The following is a 20,163-nucleotide window of genomic DNA, read 5'->3' as shown; positions in this document are numbered from 1 at the left end:
TTTTGATAGTAGGTTCAAGATAGTAATTTAAGTATCATATTAGCAGTTTTGGTCCCTTAAGTTTATCAAAAGTGAGCACTTTTGATCTCTATCGGTGTCGGGTATTTATCAAACTTTAATTGTTAAATTTAACCAAAACTGCAAAAAAGAAAAAAAAAATTAACCAGAAACACCATAAATCTTTGCACAAAAATCCAGAAATCTCAACTTAAAGGACTACATTAGACGCATAAAATGGACAAATAATAACAGAAATTACACCTTAAAAAACTATACCAAATCCTTGAAGTGAATAAAAAATTACATAAATTGTACCTCTAAATGGATTTTTCATTAAATATTTTCTATTTTCAAATAATTATTTACCCGAGACCAAAAATACTCACTTCTAAAAAATTTAAAGAACCCAAACTGCGTAAAGGGAGTATTTTGAACCTACCACCAAAAGATGGAACCAATTTTATCATACTTTTGGTAAATTTGAACATTTTCCCAAAATTTGAAATGATATTGCAAGGATTAAGGCCTCATCCATCCTCCGTTTGCTATTCTCTCAAAATGGTGTCCTTATTATTACCCAATTTGTCTTCCCCAATTTCCCGTTTAACCCTTCTATGTAGACCCTCACTTCAGCTCACATTCAAAGCTACAAGTAAATTTCAATTGCATAACAAATGGTTCAAATCTTTTTCAGCTTCTAATCTTCCAATGGTTGCAAATGATAATTTAGTTGTTTTGGGCATCGAAACAAGCTGTGATGATACAGCTGCCGCTGTTGTAAGTTTTTCAACGATACTCTCACTTTACTTCAAAAAATTTGTCACCACTAAAGTTGACAATTGAAGAGAAGTTATGTTGGGATTAATTATATTGGGAATAGTTATGTTAGGATAAGTTATCCTGGTATTATTTCTTATTGATTGTTTGGATTGTTATATTAAAAGTAATATGCATTGCATAATTTCTAAGAAAAAGTTGTTTGTTTACAAAATTATGCTCCACCTTATGTAGTTGAAAAAGGGCTTGAGAGACCTCAGGGCTATTTTTGTAATTTTCGTTGTTTAATCTTGGGATAACTAATTCTGGAATTGTTATTTCACCCTTTGCCAGGTATAACTTATCCCAGCACTAATTTTAATCCTGGGATAACTTATCCCAGGATTAGTAGCCAAACAAGGGATATAATGGTACTAAATTTTTATTCCAGGATTATTTTCCTTATCCATCATACCAAACGACCCCTTAATATTAAAGAAGTATGTAGAATATTAAGAGGAAGAAATCAATCTATTTTTATTAAATAGGGGTAAGTTCGTAAACTATATGAGATCTTTAAAATGGGAAGAAGGGAGTAGTTTATTTGGATATCTTTTTGTTGAGTGGCGAAGCAGCTGTAGAGGATTTTTTTTTTTTTTTTTGGTTTTGTTTCAGCTTTTTGTATCTCCTTTTGCAGGTAAATAGCAGTGGTGAAATTCTCAGCCAAGTTATCTCTTCTCAGGTACTCCATATGTATTTATAGAGTTACAGGAAGACTCTAAATTACCATTTAGTTTACATCATCATCTTGTTCTTTTAAATTAATGGCTGCTCTGTGATAATTTGGACACTTATTGCTTGTTTGTGTTGTTTTAGTTATAGGTTATTTATGTATTTATTAATTTATTTTGCATCATTATGTAAATAGTTGGACGTCGGGGTCTGTATTGGTTGCTAGAGTGTGGGGTTTCTATTCACTTACCTATTTATACATTTAAATGTATAAGTATCTGGTGCTTTTGTTGAAGTATGGGACAATCTTGCGGCTTATATTGCATCATTCAGTAAGGAAATGTGGAGTAAGGAAATGTGGAGCAGACGTTCAATCTAATTGAAAAGGAGAGGGGTGGGAGGAAAGTGAATAAAAGATATGCGAATATGTTTTGGTTAATATAGCTGAAAAGCCAATCATTCGGCCAGTGTGCCAAATGCCAGTGTTATCTAGGGGCAGCCCGGTGCACTAAAGCTCCCGCTATGCGCGGGGTGCCAGTGTTTTCTAGGATCACGTGTTTATTGAAACTACCGTGGCATCACATAAGACTTCACAGATACATTGTAGTATCTGCTGACTCTTTGAAGACAATTTTTATGGATCCAAAAGGGGTGATGAATGTTTAAGCAAGAATATTCTGCAGGTAGCTGTGCTATATTCGTGATGCAGCCAGGCTAACCTTGGGCTTGACAGATCACTACTGTAATACAAGCTTAGTGTGTGATCGGCACGCTCTATTTTGTTTAGAGTATGATCTACAAATCAACACATAAAATATTAATTGGTGTGGGACTTTCTGTAGGAAATCTGGCAGATAGTGTGATAGATGTGTATATCGCAGATAGCAGCAGGAGGATATAAATGGGGATGTTTTGTTTGTGGAAGGCGCTTAGAAGTTGATGTATTCCTATGCATTGCAGAGTCATCAACATAATATCATTATATCTGAAGTGATAATGTTCTTTCTTCATGTCAATTGCTCAGGGAATCTCTCAATGCTATAAAGAATTTTAACTTCGAGAAGTAATCATAATTATACTACTTTTGTGTGCCCACATTACGTGATCTTTTCTCTAATCTTGAGGTTCTGTATTTCATCAAGGCAGAACTGCTTGCTCGATATGGAGGAGTTGCTCCTAAGATGGCAGAGGAAGCACACGCACTGGTGATTGATCAGGTATATGCTGTAAACCCTGTAGTTTGTTTCAAGAACTTGGAAACTGTTGATCACTGGTGGAAAGTGTTACTATAGTATCAAGTGCGCATCTTTTTTAGATGTTATACCATGAACGCTGCATGTTAATGTTTTTGAACAAGACAGGTTGAAAATACATCAATTTGCAAACTAATCAACTTTCTTGCTAAACATCAAGACTATCAGGTTTTAACAAGTCAATGAACTCTGACCAAGTGGTTTATTTGATTTCACATGCTAGAAGTTTCACTAAATCAATTGAACATTGCCTTTGGGCATCATGATTTTATGTTCTTTTAGCAATGTTCTGTATTTCTGTTAGTGCAAATAAGGTTCCCTTTTGGGCCCTTTTTACTAACTACATTACCCCACTTTTCACTAGACAACAGAAATTTGCTAATTGGCATCTTTTGATTATTTTTGCAGTTTTCCTAGATATATCACAAAAGAGATTTTTAAAGTATTTTTTAATTCCCTGGTGGCCCCTCTTTAGGATCTCCTCCAGGCTCTAGACTATGCTTCATAGTAGTAACTTGAAATTAACAGATAACTGATAAGTATTCATTGAGTAGCAAATTATCAACTTTTTTTCTTTTTTTCATGAACTGTATCTACTGTCACCTAGTACTCAACTAAATACCCCAAGGAAAAGCTACTCTTAGATGCTGCCACCACTATCCAAGAGAAGTCCGCACGACTTGGATAAATTAGTCCCCATGACAGAAACCATTGAAGGCTCCATTTGCTCAAGCAATCATTTCTTAGAGCCGCACACAAAAGACAGCTGCACAACCAAAATGCCTAACTTAGTGTAGGTACTGAAATATACGTCTAAATCTCATTAAAAAACTTACCTGGGGGTTTCTCCTGTACTTAAAGTCTCTCTCTCTCTCTCTCTCTCTGAGCTTGTCTTTTTTCTTCCATATTTGATTTGTTGTATGATAAGCTGGAAAGAAGAGAGAAGTTCTTGTCTGGGATTATTTTTGCTTTATATCTAAAGATGTCCTCTCGTGGCTTACTTGTTAGATCATCTTTTCCTAAGGACAAGTTTATCAACTTTTTGGGAAATGATTAAAGAAGGATACTTCTATTGTCACTCCAAAAATTGCTCCCTAATGAACTAGACAATCAGTGGGTCTCTACCAACAAAGATAAAAGTAATAATCTGAGGTCCCTCTTTTTTCCTACTATTTTGTATAACGGATTAATTCAATGAATTAGAACGAATTCAACTGATTGATGGTCTATATCCTTTGTTTCTTTTGAGCCGAGGGTCTATCGGAAACAACCTCTCTACCCCACAAAGGTAGAAGTAAGGTCTGCGTAAATCCTACCCTCCCCAGACCCCACTTGTGGGATTACACTGGGTATGTTGTTGTCGATGTCTATATCCTTTAGACTAAGTTAACAGATACTCTGATTCATAGAATCTAAGTATATAGACTATGATTCCATGATAGAAAAAAATTCAAATTCCTCTTCAGTTTTGGAGTTCTGAGGCATGCCAATGATTTTCGTCTCAAAAAGCACGGTGGATGTCATTCCAAAGGATGCAGCCTCAAATTCCCTTCTTTTTACAATTCTCGCTTATCTTACCACATTTCTCGCACTTCCAAGTTTATTAGCTTCTTAATCTGAATTGACACATCATATTTCTGGCATGTGCTTCTTGTGATCAATGTGATACTTATTTTCCTTCAGGTGGTACAAGAAGCGCTAGCTAAAGCTAATCTAACTGAGAGGGATCTAACTGCAGTTGCTGTCACGATTGGTCCTGGTTTAAGCCTTTGTCTGCGAAGTAAGTTGTATTCAATCTTTTTCTTTAGAAGCCTTCCTTTTTTTTCTTCTCTTGGTTTTGTTTTAATTTTTGATCACTGCTTTCTTTTCTTTTCTTTTCTTGTTCTCTTCTTTTTCCTCTCCTTCCTGCACCAATTAATGTGCCTGTTTTGTTTAGAATAGAGTATTGTTCTTAATTCCTTAATCTTTGTCAAATTCTAACATCAACTACTTGTGAATCTGAAAATTAAATATTGGGGATATTCATGTGGGACACACAGATGCATTTTGTGACAACTAATGAACCTTGTGTAAGTAAGTCCTTGTACCTTATTTGTGCAATTTCTGTGTAGTTGGTGTGCGGAAAGCAAGGAAAGTTGCTGGTTCTCATAATTTACCTCTTGTTGGTGTCCATCACATGGAAGCTCATACTCTGGTTGCCAGGTAGCAATATGGAATAAAGGTTAATTTTTTCATGCTATTAGCAAGCAGTAGATTAAGATCAGTGCATACAGCTAAAATTTGTTGGGAATTTGTCCAATTCCGGGGGTAGCTACTGGACTGTGAATTTCCTATCTTTCAATCACTTCTGGACTGTGAATTTCCTATCTTTCAATCACTTTGTCCGGAATACTGCTAAAAAGACGGTAACAATAAAATAAAGAAAAAACTCTGGCTGGAATAATCTTGTAAGATGAATAAGCCCTCTGTGGTAACTCTTTTCCGTTTTACTTGTTCTTGATTGTTTTGCTATTTGTTTGGTAGCCAAACTTTGTCAGAGAATCATATAAATAAGTTGGATAATTTTTTTTATCTTCTTTGTTCTATTTCTAGGGGCATCATCAGTTTTAGTGAGATGATAACCTATGGTCTGCTATCTAGTTGTAGAGGTCTCTGATATCACCTTAGGTATATCGTGGGATATTTTGTTTTAGAGCTCTTATCTGTCTCCTTAAGATAACAAAGATTATTAATTACAATTTACAGATGATATCATTAAATTTGGAGTCTCAGATATGAATAAACAGATAAGAGAAGATGTAGACAATCCCACCATTGCTTTTTACATAAGCCTGTAGAAAGTTGCCAAAGTGTCTAAAAGCAACCGCCTGTCTTATGCTTACAGATATGTTAAAGCGTAAAGACTATGCTTCAAGACATTTGCAAACACAGTTTACTGTAAACCTCCTTGAACTAATGTTTTCTCTTTTTTAGGCTAGTGGAAAGAGAGCTGCAGTTTCCTTTTATGGCCCTACTTGTCTCAGGTAGGTAACTTTCTACAATCTTATAGATGTGTTTTATTTACTCTTAATTAGAATACTCTGGGTTATCTTATCCTGTGTTTTAGAGATATATGGCCAAGTTATACAGTATTACCCCAGTTCTAATTGCATGGTCACCATATGGTGCTATCTATATGGTTCTTCGCCTTGGAACATCACTTGAATATGTAAGATCTAGGTTTTTTAATGTGAATGCCCACTACCCAGAGGGTCTGACATCTTTTTTGCAGTTTAATTAGTGTCCATGATATTATGCTTATGAGCCCTTTGATTGTATCCTGTAAGATGAAAATCTCTCATATAAACAATCAAGCATCTTAAGGTTGATTCCCTTCTAGCATATTATTTATAATCTTCCCGTGTGCTTTCTGTTTAGTTTCTTTTCCTAAGGGACCGGACTTATCTAAAGTTAAGAAAAATGAATTGATTAACCTATAAACCGATGTATGCTAAATATTGGGTATGTTTCTCAATTCAGCAACATAACATGTAGTTTTCATAGTGAAAAACAATTAGATAACTTGTATTTTTTCTACGAATTAGATATCAATAACTTAATGATTATGAATGAAATAACTTAATGATTTTTCTTTCATTCATATGCTCTTTAGGTGGGCATAATCTTTTAATCCTTGCACGTGATCTTGGCGATTACATACAACTTGGGACAACAATTGATGATGCAATTGGTGAGGCATATGACAAAACGGCAAAATGGCTTGGTCTTGATTTGAGGAGGAGTGGGGGCCCTGCTGTGGAGGAGCTAGCTCGAGAAGGAGATGCCAAATCTGTCAATTTTAAAGTAAGTTACTGCAATACGTCTCCAGGTTCTCTATGAAGGAGTTTCAGTGGTGATAGTGTTTGCTCAACTGGCTAAAAGTGTGAATAAATGTTAGGTCCCTATGAAACAACACAAGGATTGTAACTTCTCATATGCTGGTCTGAAGACGCAAGTGAGGTTGGCAATTGAAGCAAAACGAATGTATGTGGTTCATTAGGGAAAAAATGTTATTGATCTGCTTTGCAAAGTGTTTTTCCATTTATTTCATCTTAAAACTTTACCACCATATCATCTGCACTGTTTTTTGTACTTTTCCATTTATAGAATTTGATTTTCCATTTCCAATGAGGTAAACAATGAATTATCTAATATATGGACAAAAACTGGATGCATCAAACCAGAAATTCTTGCAAAGTGTTCATGTATATCGTGGTCCAGAAAGTACAGTAGCTTGTAGCTTTGTTTTGTGATCGTAAGGTTTAACGAATCACTAGGACAACAATGTACATCATTTGTTAGTCATTGTCCTAGTAGCTATTCACATTTTGTAGGTTGTATGCAGCAATGCTGAAATCTCTCTTGCTTCAGCTTCTGATGAAGAGAGACAGGCTCGGGCGGATATTGCTGCCTCCTTTCAGGTATATGGCTTTTGTGGAAGATTGATCTAGTCGTAAATGTAATTTCTTTATAATTAAAAAATGCAGGTTAACAAATCAATGAATCTGTTTCCTATACCTCCTCCATATTCTTAATCTCATTGATAAACGCTTCATGCAGCGAGTTGCGGTATTACATTTGGAGGAAAAGTGTGAACGGGCAATTGAGTGGGCTTTGAACATTGAGCCTTCTATAAATCATTTGGTCAGTGTTCTCTGTTTACTGCAATTTTTGATATGACTAATATTTTCCTCCTTGGCTTTACTCTAATATCTTAACTTCACATAGATCCTATAAATGTCAACTATGCTAATTGTTCAATTTACCTTTCACAGGTAGTGTCTGGAGGTGTTGCATCTAACAAGTATGTCAGAGCTCGGCTTGATGAGGTTGTGAATAGGAAAGGGCTGAAACTTGTATGCCCCCCTCCAAGCCTTTGTACTGACAATGGTTAGACAATTCTCCTCCTTACGTTGCCTCATCTTCATACATGAACTTGGGTTTCTTATCTTTAAAGTTAATAAGGTTTTAGAGTAAAGGTCTTGTATCTCTCTGAGTCAAGTAAATTGGCATGCAGTGCCTCTAGGTTGATTGTCTACCGGAGAAATTTTTTAGTTTAAAAAATATGTTGGCCTGTTTTGATAGGTGTAATGGTTGCTTGGACTGGCATTGAGCATTTCCGTCTGGGCAGATTTGATCCTCCACCTCCTGCAAATGAACCAGAAGATGCTGTGGTTAGTCATTTCTTCCCTTTTCTCAAACTGGCCATATATCCTATAGTATATGTTGATTGTGCATTACAAGCCGTAAATACCTTGAAAGTTAAGCTTGTCACGAGTATTCAGTCAAAATAAACGCCTACATGTTAAAATTATCTGCTTTAAAGTTGTTCTTCATAGAGTGTATAACAAACCAGATTGGAGGAGTTGGTCCGTATAATTTCAGAGTCCAATTCTAGTTCAATTGTTGTAACGACCCGTTTGGTTGTTTTGAGCTTTAAACCCCTTTCCTCTATTTGAGACTCCCCGTAGGTTCATTTGATGTTTTATGACTTGTGGGTATGGGTGGCACAGGAGGCGCGGGTGCGTTTCGGAATGCTTCAGACCTAAACTAATGAATTGAAAAGTTAAAGCGTTGAGTAAAGTTAACATTTTGGGTTAACGGACTCGGATTCGAGGTTTGAAGGTTCCTATGATGATTTAGGACATGTTTGGATGGTTTTGGTTGAGACCCAAGGGGCTCGGGTGAGGTTCGGAAGTTAAAAATTATCTGCTTTGCTGAATTTCTGTTGTTCTAAATCTTGTTCGCTGAAGCCCCCTCCCCACTCCCTTCTCCTTACCATGTTTAAATTTGACCAATGGCTCCTTTGATCAGCTTGATTTGCGGCCAAGGTGGCCACTTGGTGAGGAGTATGCTGAAGGAAAAAGTGAAGCTCGCTCAATGAGAACAGCACGGATGCATCCATCACTTACCTCTCTCATCAAGGCATCTATTAAGCAGGAGTCACAGTCTGCAATTTAAATAACTCGAGACTTTTTTACAATGGGCATCCACAAACGTGTAGATATTCTATAAAGGTGGTTTGCATAGGATCAAGATTTGAATGTTTAATCATTTTTGGAAGTTGGTGACCAGAAATGCTTGAAAGAACCGTAATTCAAGAGCAACGAGCATTTGGGGAAAAATTCTGTGTTATGGAAGATCAGAAATTCCCCCTTCTCAGTATATTTTGGTGCTGTATCATGTTTTAATGCTCCTGCATTTGGTAGTTTTCCAGCTTGTACTTGAAGAATTCAGAAGTTAGATGGAGAAGTCTCAATTCTATACATAGGTGTAGATGAGATAGTAGAACCCCTCTTCTCTAAATTACTTTTTCTTATTTTGGAAAACAAAAAATACTACTACTGGTCAATAAGAAATAAGAGGGAATTTTTTCAGAGAATTCCTTGAAGGTTTGTTGCGGTAGCACTAATCTCTCTTGTGATTTAGGATATTATGTTCATCTTTACTATTTTGATTTTTCTAATTAAACTTGTTTAAGTGATATACTTTTTATAGTATTCAAAAAAGTGTTCTTTCTTGGCATTAACAAATGAATATTATTGATATTTCCGAGTCGTCCTTTTGTTTAGATTTGGTTGGAAAATATGATTAAGAAGGAAAACTTAATAATGTCAAGGATAATATCACCAATATACTACTTCTTAAGTAAAATAAAAAGCTGATTAAAAGAATAATCTTTAAATGTAAGTTAACTCAAACATTTCATGCCAGTAGTATAGCCAAATTATATATATATATATATATATATATATATATATAGAGAGAGAGAGAGAGAGAGAGAGAGAGAGAGAGAGAGAGAGAGAAATATAATATTTTAAATATGTTTAGTGGTACACAACTAAAGTTTGATATTGATTACTAGTGCGTACTATACTGGAATATTATAAAAATCTTATTTTTGGAACAATTATTTCAATAAAAAAAGATTAAAATAAAGGAAGGTAATTGTAATATCTCACATAACAAGAAATGGAGTTAATTCTCTAGATGATCACCAAACTTGGGGAATTGTCTCCAAATATCACTTTTGTTTCTTTTAGGATAATAAAATCACCCAACTATATTAAACACCTTAAAAACCTCTTTATCTCCAAGTTGGAATGCCATGTCATTAAAGGCTATTTTTTCAATAATAGATCTATTTAACTCATAAAACTCATTTAACCAAACTCATATACTCAATTAAATATGACCCGGTTAAAAGGCGGCATGGGAACTAAACAATACTTTCTATTAAGCTACTTTTTCAAATCTAAGATTCTTTTATCTCAATTCAAATATATTATCTTCAATTTAAATTAAATTTAAGTAGTTTTATCTTCCTATTCAAGTAATTTTTTAAAATATTATGTTTTTTCCACATTAAACAACATATTCTTTCCACATTAAAATGCAATCGGATAACACAAAAATTACTTTTGTATTAGTTTAACTTTAAAAAATTGTAAGTGAATCTCACATCTTAACAAATTAAGTTAGTATCAATTTTTAGTAGGTATTGGCCATGAAAATCAAATATTTTTCACTTTATTCGGAATTTTGAAGTTGGGGTTGAAGTTGGAGTTGGAGATGGAGTTGTGTTTGGTCATAGTTTTTGCAAAGAATATTTGGTTGTTTGAATGTATTGAAAGTGAAAACAAGATTTTAGGTATTTTTCAAATTCCAAATACAACTTCAAATTATATTTGAAATTTTCATGGCCAAACGTTGATTTTCAAATAAAGTAAAATAATTTTTTGGAAAAAAGTGAAAACTTTTCATGGAAAAAAATAGTGATAGTTGAACGATTTTATTATCCTAAAAGAAACAAAAGTAATGTTGGGAGGCTGGAGAATTAACTCCAAGAAATGTTATTATTACTACTACTATAAAGACAAACTTTAGGCAAGGTCCCTGAAATATAATTTGCACTCGGAAAAATACAACCTGTAACAGCACAATATGGGAAAAAGACAAAAAGGAAGCAGTGTTTGAGCGGGAAAACCCTGAAAAGGCATAGACTTGTGATGGAAGTTTCAAGTCTTCCAATATCGGCGTCGCTGAGAGCCAAGCTCATTTCCGGAGGCTACACGTGTCTTTCCTCTCTATTTTCCGTATCTTCCTCTCACATTGCCCAAGGTATATCTATCCTTCGTCTTTAATCAATTTTTTTTTTTTTTTGCGAAATTTATTGAAATCTAAGTGTGGTTTGGACATAGAGATTGTGAAATTTGGAAAAAAGTAGTATTTGGAATGCCTCCGACAGCAAGGGGTTTGTTTTTTGGATCGATCTCGTCGTACAGTGTGGGTTATCTCTCCTGTGTGGTTTGCGGGCTATTGCGCGGCTGCGGGTTCTCTTGTCATTAAAAAAAAGTAGTATTTGGAAAAAAGTTGAAAATGATATTTGGACATGAATACAAATTAGAGTTTCTTTTTTGAATTTTTGTGACTGATTTGGACTGAAAATTGTGAAAAAAGCCTTTTGGAGTTTTTCGAATTCCGGAAAATTGTAACAATTCTATTTCCAAACAGTTAATATTCCGGGAAAAAGTGAAAAATATCCTTGGCCAAACAGGCACTGAGTCCTTTATTAGTTTAATTACTTCTGTAATTTCTGAAGCTCTGAATGTGTCGTTGAATTGATTATCGATTAGTTGAAGAATAACTAGTTTATTTATTTGCTTAAGTGAAGATTAAAAGAGAGGTGCCTTGAATTGGAGTTTTACAAGTAGAATTGGGGAGAATCTAGTTTTCATTTGTTGAATTAAATGTTTAATTTGATAGCCAGTTGCAGGTGTCTGGACTCAGGTTTTGAGCTCCAAGTAGTTGTATGATGCTTGATGCTTGAAAGGCTTATAATCTTCTGTTGGGAATTTGCAATCTTTTTCACTGGGAAAGGTTAACTGAACCATTAGATGTAAGAGATAATGATCAAAAACACACATGAGCTATCACTTTTTCGCTAGTTTCACACCCCATCTATCAGTTATTCACTTTTCCTACCTGAACTATCACCAACTATGTATTAAAAGGGGAAAGGGAAAGGGAACAGCTGATAGTAGATGGTGATAGTTCGCAGTAGGAAAAGGGAAAAACCAGTAGTTGGCCTAGTAAGCTTCGAGGTGTGTTTTAATACATAGATGGTGATAGTTCACGTAGGAAAAGGGAACAACTGATAGTTGGGGTGTGAAACTTGCAAAAAACTGATAGTGTGTGTATTTTTGACCATTAGGATAGGCAGAGCCTAGATTTTTAGTTCATGGTTTTGGACAACAATTAATTTTACTTACTAGGTTCTAAATAGATTATTTGTACATATCAAATGAATTATTTTAACACAAATACAGGATTTGAGTCAATATTACTGGGTTCTGAGCAGGGGCGGAGCCATTAAGGGTCAAGGGGGTTCATCCGAACTCTCTTTGGCGAAAAATTACACTGTATATACAAGGTGAAAATGATTTTTTATGTATATATAGTAGAAGTTGAACCCCCTTGGCTTCTTCATTTGTCTTCTTCTTTATATTTTTGAACCCCCTTTATTAAAATCTTGGCTCCGCCATTGGTTCTGAGAACCCATAGCTACCATTGTGGCTTTGCCCTGTAAGGGGACCTCATTTTTTAGGAGTATTAAGAGAAGAATAAACTTTGAGCTACAAAAAAATGCTTAATTTCGTATAATTTCCATTTTCTTTCAGTTCTAGTTATGATTAAGTGTGATAGGAAATCTGAACAGATTAAGTTTTGTTTAACGAGCGATGCTAATGTTATTCCTTTTGCATACATAACATTTCATATCTTTTTACTTTTTCTGTTATAGATCTAAAGATTTCAGAAAATGAGGCGCAAGAGATTTTGAGAGTTGCATCACAAAGGAGGGCATCTGAAAGATCTAATGGAACTACCTCCATGGTCAATGGTATATTATTACCTCTATTGTCATCCCCTTATTTCTGAGTACCTGATGGTTTTTCCTTTAGCAGTCATGTAGATAATTATTTCAGTATTTTACAAGTATGAAGTCATTCATTCAAATGATCAAGTTTGTTTCACTGTGACGTGTTGACAGCAGTGTGTAGTGTTATTGTTCTGCTTTGATTATTTTGCAAAGAGGAAGCATATTTATTTATGCATTTTTTGGGTAGGAGCACAGAGTGCCTGGGAAATGCTAAACGAGGAGCAATCGCTTGGCCGCATCATAACATCCTGTTCAGAGTTGGATGACATCTTGGGTGGGGGAATAAGTTGCAAAGAGGTTACTGAAATTGGTGAGTGTTTTAACCTTTAGATATACTTGCCCATTACCAACAATATCATAAGGTGTTCACTCTTGCTTATTGGTATTTCTAAAACAACGAGTTTGCAGCTTTAGTCAAGTGAATCTAAATTATCTTCTGCTTGTTTCAGGTGGGGTGCCAGGAATTGGAAAAACGCAACTTGGGTAATCATTGTGACATGTACTTCCTGTGTATTAGGAATAGCTTCATCTTTTGGTTCTAGTGGTTAAGACACTTCAAAATGCAGGATACAACTTGCAGTGAACGTTCAAATTCCAATGGATTATGGTGGTCTTCAAGGCAAGGCAGTATATATAGGTAGATGCTGACATTTGTTTGTTGTTTGCGTCTTGCATCAATTATAGCTATTCAATTTCTGAAATTGTATGCACTTTGTAGATACGGAAGGCAGCTTCATGGTGGAGCGTGCTTTACAAATTGCTGAAGCTTGTTTGGAAGATATGCGTGGATATCATGGATTTTTAAAGAGGGATTTACAAGGTTGTCAAATTAACATGCAGCCAAAGGATTTCCTTGAGAACATATTCTATTTTCGTGTTTGTAGTTACACAGAGCAAATTGCTGTGGTAAATTACTTGGAAAAGTTCATCTCGGAGCATAAAGATGTGGGTATACTAACTAGTTTTTTTTAAAATATTCATTTTCATTACTAAAACATGTAATATCTGAAACCTTGTTTTTAATAGGTCAAGGTTGTTATTATTGATAGCATTACATTCCATTTCCGTCAAGATTTTGATGACATGGCCCTTCGAACCCGACTTCTGGGTGGAATGGCCTTAAAGTTGATGAACCTTGCAAAGAAATTTACTTTGGCTGTAAGGATAACTTTGTTTCCTAAGTGATTATTTTCTGTCCACAATTTGTAAACAGTAATATTTGCGATTATACCAATTCATTAACGTTTGATTTATTTGTGTAGGTTGTCCTCTTGAATCAGGTAACAACCAAGTATACCGAAGGTCAATATCAATTAACTCTTGCATTAGGTAATTACAAAGCCTCCTTTTGTAATGATATAACCTAGTAAATACATACCTGCTATTACTGATTTTGATGGTGATCTTATTGAATTGAGCATTGTCCCTTTTAGCTTCTTAATAAGTTTTACTAAACAGGAGATAGCTGGTCACATGCTTGCACTAACCGGGTGATTTTATACTGGAATGGTAACGAACGGTATGCATACATTGACAAGTCGCCTTCTGTTCGATCAGCAACTGCTCCATATTCTGTAACAGGAAGAGGGATTCGGAGCTCTGTTTCAAACTGTAAACGAGTCAAGATGATGTAAGTTGTTGATTAAAAATTTAAAAGACAAATGAATGGAACACCTTATTTTTTTCTCTAGGGAGCTTTGCATGATGTTCCATGATCTTGTAAATGCTATTCATTACCGTGAATCTCTGTTGTATCAGAAAATAAAACATTTGCCTAGAGGGATCAACACGAAAGTAAAATATATTTAGTCAGATATATTTTCATTGAATCTTTTCAAATTCTCCATAAACGTTTGGACTTATATAGGTTCGACTGGATATGGGAAAACACCCTAGAGAAAAATAAACAATTTCCTCATTGGTTTCTTATCATAACAGACTTTCATCTTTATACCTTCTCCCTTAACTGCAAAGTAATCAACTTTAACATTTGCTTTATATGCTAGAAAGATAGTGAAATAGCCATTAAATTTTAGAGATACTACTATGATGCGTTTTTTGGGAACTTCAACGGAATATTGATAACCTTTTTACAACTTGCTATCATTATGATGGGAGGTTTGGAAGTGACCTCAATCTGTATATTTATAAGAAAAATATGATGACGTGAGAATTAACAGACTTATCGAGCCCCTGGAGTAAAATGTAAAGAGCATGTGTGTGACTTGATGGTCAATGAAATGGGTAAGAATCATGAGGTTTTAGGTTCAAATCTAGCGGAGGCAAAAATTACTAGGTGACTTCTTTCCATCATCAAATGTTGGTGACGTATGATTCTCAAGATACGTGTCTTGCGATAGGAGGTAGTAGAAAAGCAGATGGAATTAGTCAAGTTGTCTGAAAAATTCTCACCTTTGAAGACACCATAGTTACAAAAAAAATGTAAAGAGCATACTGAAATATTAATCATTTGCTTCTCAAACAGCCGTCATATCACCATCAGCAATATTGCCGCAGAGATCATAAAACTACAATAAGGTCTCCTAGAAATAGATATGAATTCTCAAGCAATTATGGACATGATCACAACAAATATTAACGAAGGATTCTATACTCGTTAAGTTTCTTGTTTCAACTGCGAGCTACTCTCATAGAGAAAGTTATCAGCACAATGATATTGAAATGGGAGCAACTCATAGAGAGAAAGTAATCATTAGATTTGCTAAAATGATAACAATTAACTTAGAAGGCATTATGTACTTGTAGCTTACTAACCCTCCTTTCTCGGTAAAACCTTATATGTATGAGTGTTTACATCAATCCAATAAATGAAAGATATGTGTCTCTCATTTAATCAACTTAACCATGGTTAAGTGATACATGTATTTTTACTTTAACTTTTAACGATTAAGGTAAACTTTTTTGGTTTGGTGTAAACACCCAACGTAGCTAAGTAATTACCATCTTTTATGTTGATAATTTTGGACAAGATTGTCTAGGGTCCAACTACCTTACGATATCATTTATTTGCAGCTGTCTACTCCATTTTTATGGAAAACGAGAACAGACACATGACGAGCTAATCTGAACTACAAATTGAAACTTCCATTGATGTTTAATTATAATAATTAAATAAATAAATAACTGAAACTTTTTATGAAAAATGGAAAACATTTTAAAATATTTGTCAGAAGTGGGATTTGAACCCACGCCCTCTCTCGAAGACCAGAACTTGAGTCTGGCGCCTTAGACCACTCGGCCATCCTGACTTGATATTTACCTGGTTTCTCAACTTATGAATTAATTCAAGTTTTGGGTTACAATACTATCAAACTTTTTCAGTTCAAACATCTTACATGCAAAGTAAGCTATGTTTCTTAAGAAGAGTTTATAATGAATGGAATAGAAGGATAGAGTCATAGAGTGAACCAATTCGAAATTATGTTTGAATCGTTAGAGGAATTCTTCATTATTTCAATGCAAAAGGACAAAGGTTCAAATATGCTCTTAAAATTTGAAATTAAGCAGGTTGTCTTTGTTAATAGTGTAGTTCACATATGTCCTTATCATTCAATAGCTGATCGAAGTATGCCCTTAATTTAATCGGAGCTCTCAATTAACCTAATTAGTTGATTAATAAGCGAAAAAAGGCCAAATATACTTTTAAAATATGCGAAATTGAGCAATTATGTCAATCCGTCAATAATATATATGATGACACTCAATCTAATACGATTTTCTTAAATTTTAACCAAGTTAAAAATTTATTTTTTTGGCTGACAACCCCCTTTCAACCCCACTTGTTCTTTATAATAGTGTTTCTCCGCTGAGAAAATCGACTGTTAAGGATTATTATTATTCCGTAAATTTATTGATTTAGACACCATATTCAAACTTTTAACGCAAGTTGTGCTACTTTATACTTCAATTTTATAATAACATGATGAAATTTATCTCGTCCTTAATTTAGGACACAAGTGTAGTATAGAGAATACAATAATCGATTGTGAAAAAAATTCATGAAACTGAAGAACAAAATATATTTATAAATTATAATTTTCATCACCAAAGATATGATCTGTTACATCAAATAATTGTTTTCATCGTTAGTATGTAAAAAAAGCAACAATATTAATTTAAGCTAAACAATTTACATTTAGACTTAGAAGTTTGTGCTTGACTTTGGTTGTTACATAAATACAAGTAGAAAATAAATGTTAAATTTGTACATACTAAAAAAATGTTAAACTATTAACGAGGGGCATATTTGCTTAATTTCGCATTCTTTGAAGGCTTATTTGACCCATTTTCGTCTATTAATCAACTAATTAGGTTAGTTGGGAGTTCAGTTAAATTAAGGACATATTTGGACCAACTATTGCACAGTAAGCGCATATGAACTAAATTATTAGCAAAGGACATATCTGTTCAATTTTGAATACTTGAAAGGCATATTTGGATCTTTGCCATTATTTCAACTAACTCACTTTTCACTTTTTGCTTCTAAAGACTTAGCCATACTTTGAGTTAAAATTTGTGTAAACATTTCTTTACTAATATTGACATCATTATTAGGAAATAGGCAGCATAGTACGTTGTCAAGTCGTAAAAACATAGTACCTTGTCACGATATAGATCCGGGTTTGATTCACGGATTGTGCATGTTTTTAAAATGTAACACACTATCCACACCATGCATAGAATTTTAACCGAATTTTAACCAAATACCTACTTTGGCTTTTGCATAGTTTCTACCTTTTTATAACAAAAGATACAGTAGTAGAAATAATAAACACAGGGCAATAGTCATCAACAAATAATAATTTGGCTTTTATAAAAAATACTAGAAAATTAACCGAACTCTTTTTAATATTCTCCACATGATCTTTTTTTTTTAAAATTTTTTAGAAACTGAAAGCCTCAAGAAAATGGCCCATATTAGTATTACCATAATTGAAGTGGAAACCAAACGGGGCACAAGGCAAAAAAAAAAACAAAAGTGGTGATAATAACTAGGTGAAGAGCAAATAATAATTAAGTGGGATTGCCCACTGCAATTTTTAACTGCCAAATGGTCTTTCGGCCTTGTAATTACCGCCTCGTTAAAAATGACCATATTGTTGCGTCTGTGACGACTGACGACAGCCCCAACGCTCCAACAATTTTTTTTTTTTTTTTGGGTACCACCCAAACGGACGTGGTGCAGCAGATGGGGCTATTCTTTTCTTAATCAGATATTTTGAGTTCGAGCTCTGAATATACAAAATTCGAGCCATGAATATGTAAAAAATTCTTAGTAGGGAACACTTCCCCCCAATTGGATCCCTAGGTGACGCAAATCCGAATATAATCGGACTCCAATGTAAATACCGAACACCGGATGGAAAAAAAAAAAAAAAAAGCTCCAACAACTACCACCTTATGCTTGCTATTTTTACTTATATTCTTTTGAAAGAAAGAAAGAAATAATGTGAGTTATAAAACGTTGAACATAAATTATTAAAAGTCTATGAATACAAATATCATAATAATAATTGCGTCTCAATTTCAAGTAAATTGCCTTTGACCATTTCTATTGTGTAATTCATCACAAGTTGACTAATTTTACGTTAAGTATTAGCTCACCAAAACATAGTTACTTTGTTTAAATTCGGGAGGAACAATGTGAATAAGTGTGCAAACAGAGTTAAAATTCTATAAACGTAAATACTACTACTAATAAAAAAAAAAAAAGTTGAATAAGTGTGCAAACAGAGTTAAAATTCTGTAAACGTAAATACTACTACTAATAATAAAAAAAAAAAAATACAAATCGACGAAAGAAATGTCAATGAATGACGAATCGTAGTTGGATTTCCTTTTTTGGTCAAAGTAGTTGCATTTCACTATTAGTAACTCGAACACAAGATTAGATTTATTTTTATTGTTTAATTCTACTAAGTGTAAGCTTTAATATATAAGTGTATATTAACTCCTTTGTTTCTTTCTCCATTCAAAGAAGGATTTGTTTTATTTGAATTAAGTTTGACAACTCTAGAACACTTACAGAATCTTTTTCTTAAGCCTGACGTAGAACTTCACATCTTTTTTTTTTTTTTTGGTAGAACTCCACATCAAAAACTAGTAGGTATAATATTTTTTAATTCTTTTTCAAAAAGAATGTATTTTAAATTCTTCAGTTGGCTTTTGAAAGAATCGCTATATGGTTAGGTGAGATGATTTTTTTGACCGAAAACATAGCTTCTACCAACAAAAAAAAAATATTTTTTGTTTTAGTACTAAAGTATTTATTTTTTTGAAGAGTGTCAAACGTCAAAGTTAAGAACCTAATTTGGTTGTTGGATCCTTGAATTCCATCCCATTACCTAATATTTCTCCAATTTCCTCTACTTGGATCTTTTACCCTTTTTATCATTTGTTTCCATTTTGACAGCGAATTCAATTATAGAATATGCTATTCGACAACCACTTTAATTCAAAAAGGCAAGTAAAAAAAAAATAGAAGAGACAACCAATAGATGCGCAAACATTTAAGGTAGATTTAGTTTGACAATGATATAGAAATATTTGCTAAAGATCATCGTCCACAAATTTCGTATATTAAAAGAAAATATAGAAGTAGAAAAAAAAAAAAAAAAAAAAAAAGGACATAAACAAGATATTCCTCATCAAATGTCTCCTTCATTCTTGGTCATAAAAACTTTTCAAAAAATTGCTTTCATCTCATCACCCTCGCTAAGTGACTTCTATTAAATTTCTCAAGTTTCAAAAGAAAAAATTCATTAACATTATTGACACAAAGCCTTTTTTATTAAATAAAAATTTGGATGATTAACATTTTATGTCGATTGACAACAACGAAGAACCAAAAAAATCAAATAAAGAATTGCTCCTTCCCTATCACACAATCACAAGCAGGTTGACCAGACAATATTAATTTAAAGATAACGTAGCAATTAATGAGGCATTTTTATATTGCGGTTAAAAGAAATCAATATATTTGAGCTTTTGTTCCCTCTTATATACACTTCGCTTCGTATTTGTTATGAAATCATAAATAAATATAAGATAACAAATATAGAGAAAACGTATGCAAAGGGCAATTTTGAGATTAATTTATAAAATGAATTGATTTTGCTCTTTATTTTATAGAAAAGAAAGTTGCTACAGGTTTATTTTTATGAAAGCATATTGCAAGCTGTCAGCATAAGGTACTTGCTTGATTGCAAGTCTCTTCAAGATACTGCAAGGGCTTTCAGGAGCTGGTTGCAAGTTGTGTGAGCTACTTGCATGCTTACTTATTTGATTACAAACTTTTTCAGCTAAAATAATATCGAATACACATTTACAATTAAGTGTATTTATAACATCCTTTTCTTTTTCACCTCAAATTTCTAAGATTTGTTTTTATTTTATAACATGCTTTTTATTTATTTATAAATA

At 33.7% G+C, this 20,163-nt stretch overlaps 2 protein-coding genes and 1 non-coding gene across 5 annotated transcripts; 2 read left to right on the top strand and 1 right to left on the bottom strand.

The window, feature by feature from the left end:
- Positions 1 to 447: 447 nt before the first annotated feature.
- LOC132068630 (probable tRNA N6-adenosine threonylcarbamoyltransferase, mitochondrial) lies at positions 448 to 9,185 on the top strand. 2 transcript variants are annotated; one of them, XM_059462273.1, is made up of 13 exons: positions 448 to 777; positions 1,454 to 1,498; positions 2,631 to 2,705; positions 4,425 to 4,521; positions 4,853 to 4,943; positions 5,715 to 5,764; positions 6,394 to 6,584; positions 6,679 to 6,764; positions 7,126 to 7,201; positions 7,341 to 7,424; positions 7,556 to 7,670; positions 7,866 to 7,954; positions 8,595 to 9,185. In XM_059462273.1, the coding sequence occupies exons 1-13, from the start codon at positions 505 to 507 to the stop codon at positions 8,739 to 8,741; spliced, it is 1,419 nt and encodes a 472-aa protein (XP_059318256.1). In that variant the 5' UTR covers positions 448 to 504; the 3' UTR covers positions 8,742 to 9,185. The 2 variants fall into 2 exon arrangements, with proteins under 2 accessions (XP_059318256.1, XP_059318257.1); XM_059462274.1 differs by lacking the exon at positions 1,454 to 1,498 and having other exon boundaries at positions 449 to 777.
- A 1,522-nt stretch (positions 9,186 to 10,707) lies between these two features.
- LOC132068629 (DNA repair protein RAD51 homolog 3) lies at positions 10,708 to 14,549 on the top strand. Of its 2 annotated transcripts, XM_059462271.1 has the most exons (9): positions 10,711 to 10,901; positions 12,583 to 12,681; positions 12,908 to 13,030; positions 13,170 to 13,203; positions 13,287 to 13,357; positions 13,439 to 13,665; positions 13,747 to 13,878; positions 13,983 to 14,049; positions 14,179 to 14,549. In XM_059462271.1, the coding sequence occupies exons 1-9, from the start codon at positions 10,790 to 10,792 to the stop codon at positions 14,352 to 14,354; spliced, it is 1,041 nt and encodes a 346-aa protein (XP_059318254.1). In that variant the 5' UTR covers positions 10,711 to 10,789; the 3' UTR covers positions 14,355 to 14,549. The 2 variants fall into 2 exon arrangements, with proteins under 2 accessions (XP_059318255.1, XP_059318254.1); XM_059462272.1 differs by lacking the exon at positions 13,747 to 13,878 and having other exon boundaries at positions 10,708 to 10,901.
- Positions 14,550 to 15,905: 1,356 nt separating this feature from the next.
- On the bottom strand, positions 15,906 to 15,989 carry TRNAL-CAA (transfer RNA leucine (anticodon CAA)). Its single transcript has one exon. It is a non-coding gene; the product is annotated as a tRNA-Leu (tRNA).
- Positions 15,990 to 20,163: the final 4,174 nt, after the last annotated feature.

The sequence above is a fragment of the Lycium ferocissimum genome, chromosome 8 (assembly GCF_029784015.1).
Source record: "Lycium ferocissimum isolate CSIRO_LF1 chromosome 8, AGI_CSIRO_Lferr_CH_V1, whole genome shotgun sequence".
Taxonomy (NCBI): Eukaryota; Viridiplantae; Streptophyta; class Magnoliopsida; order Solanales; family Solanaceae; genus Lycium; species Lycium ferocissimum.
Note: the sequence above shows the minus strand (reverse complement) of the source record. Positions and strands in the feature narration are given on the sequence as shown.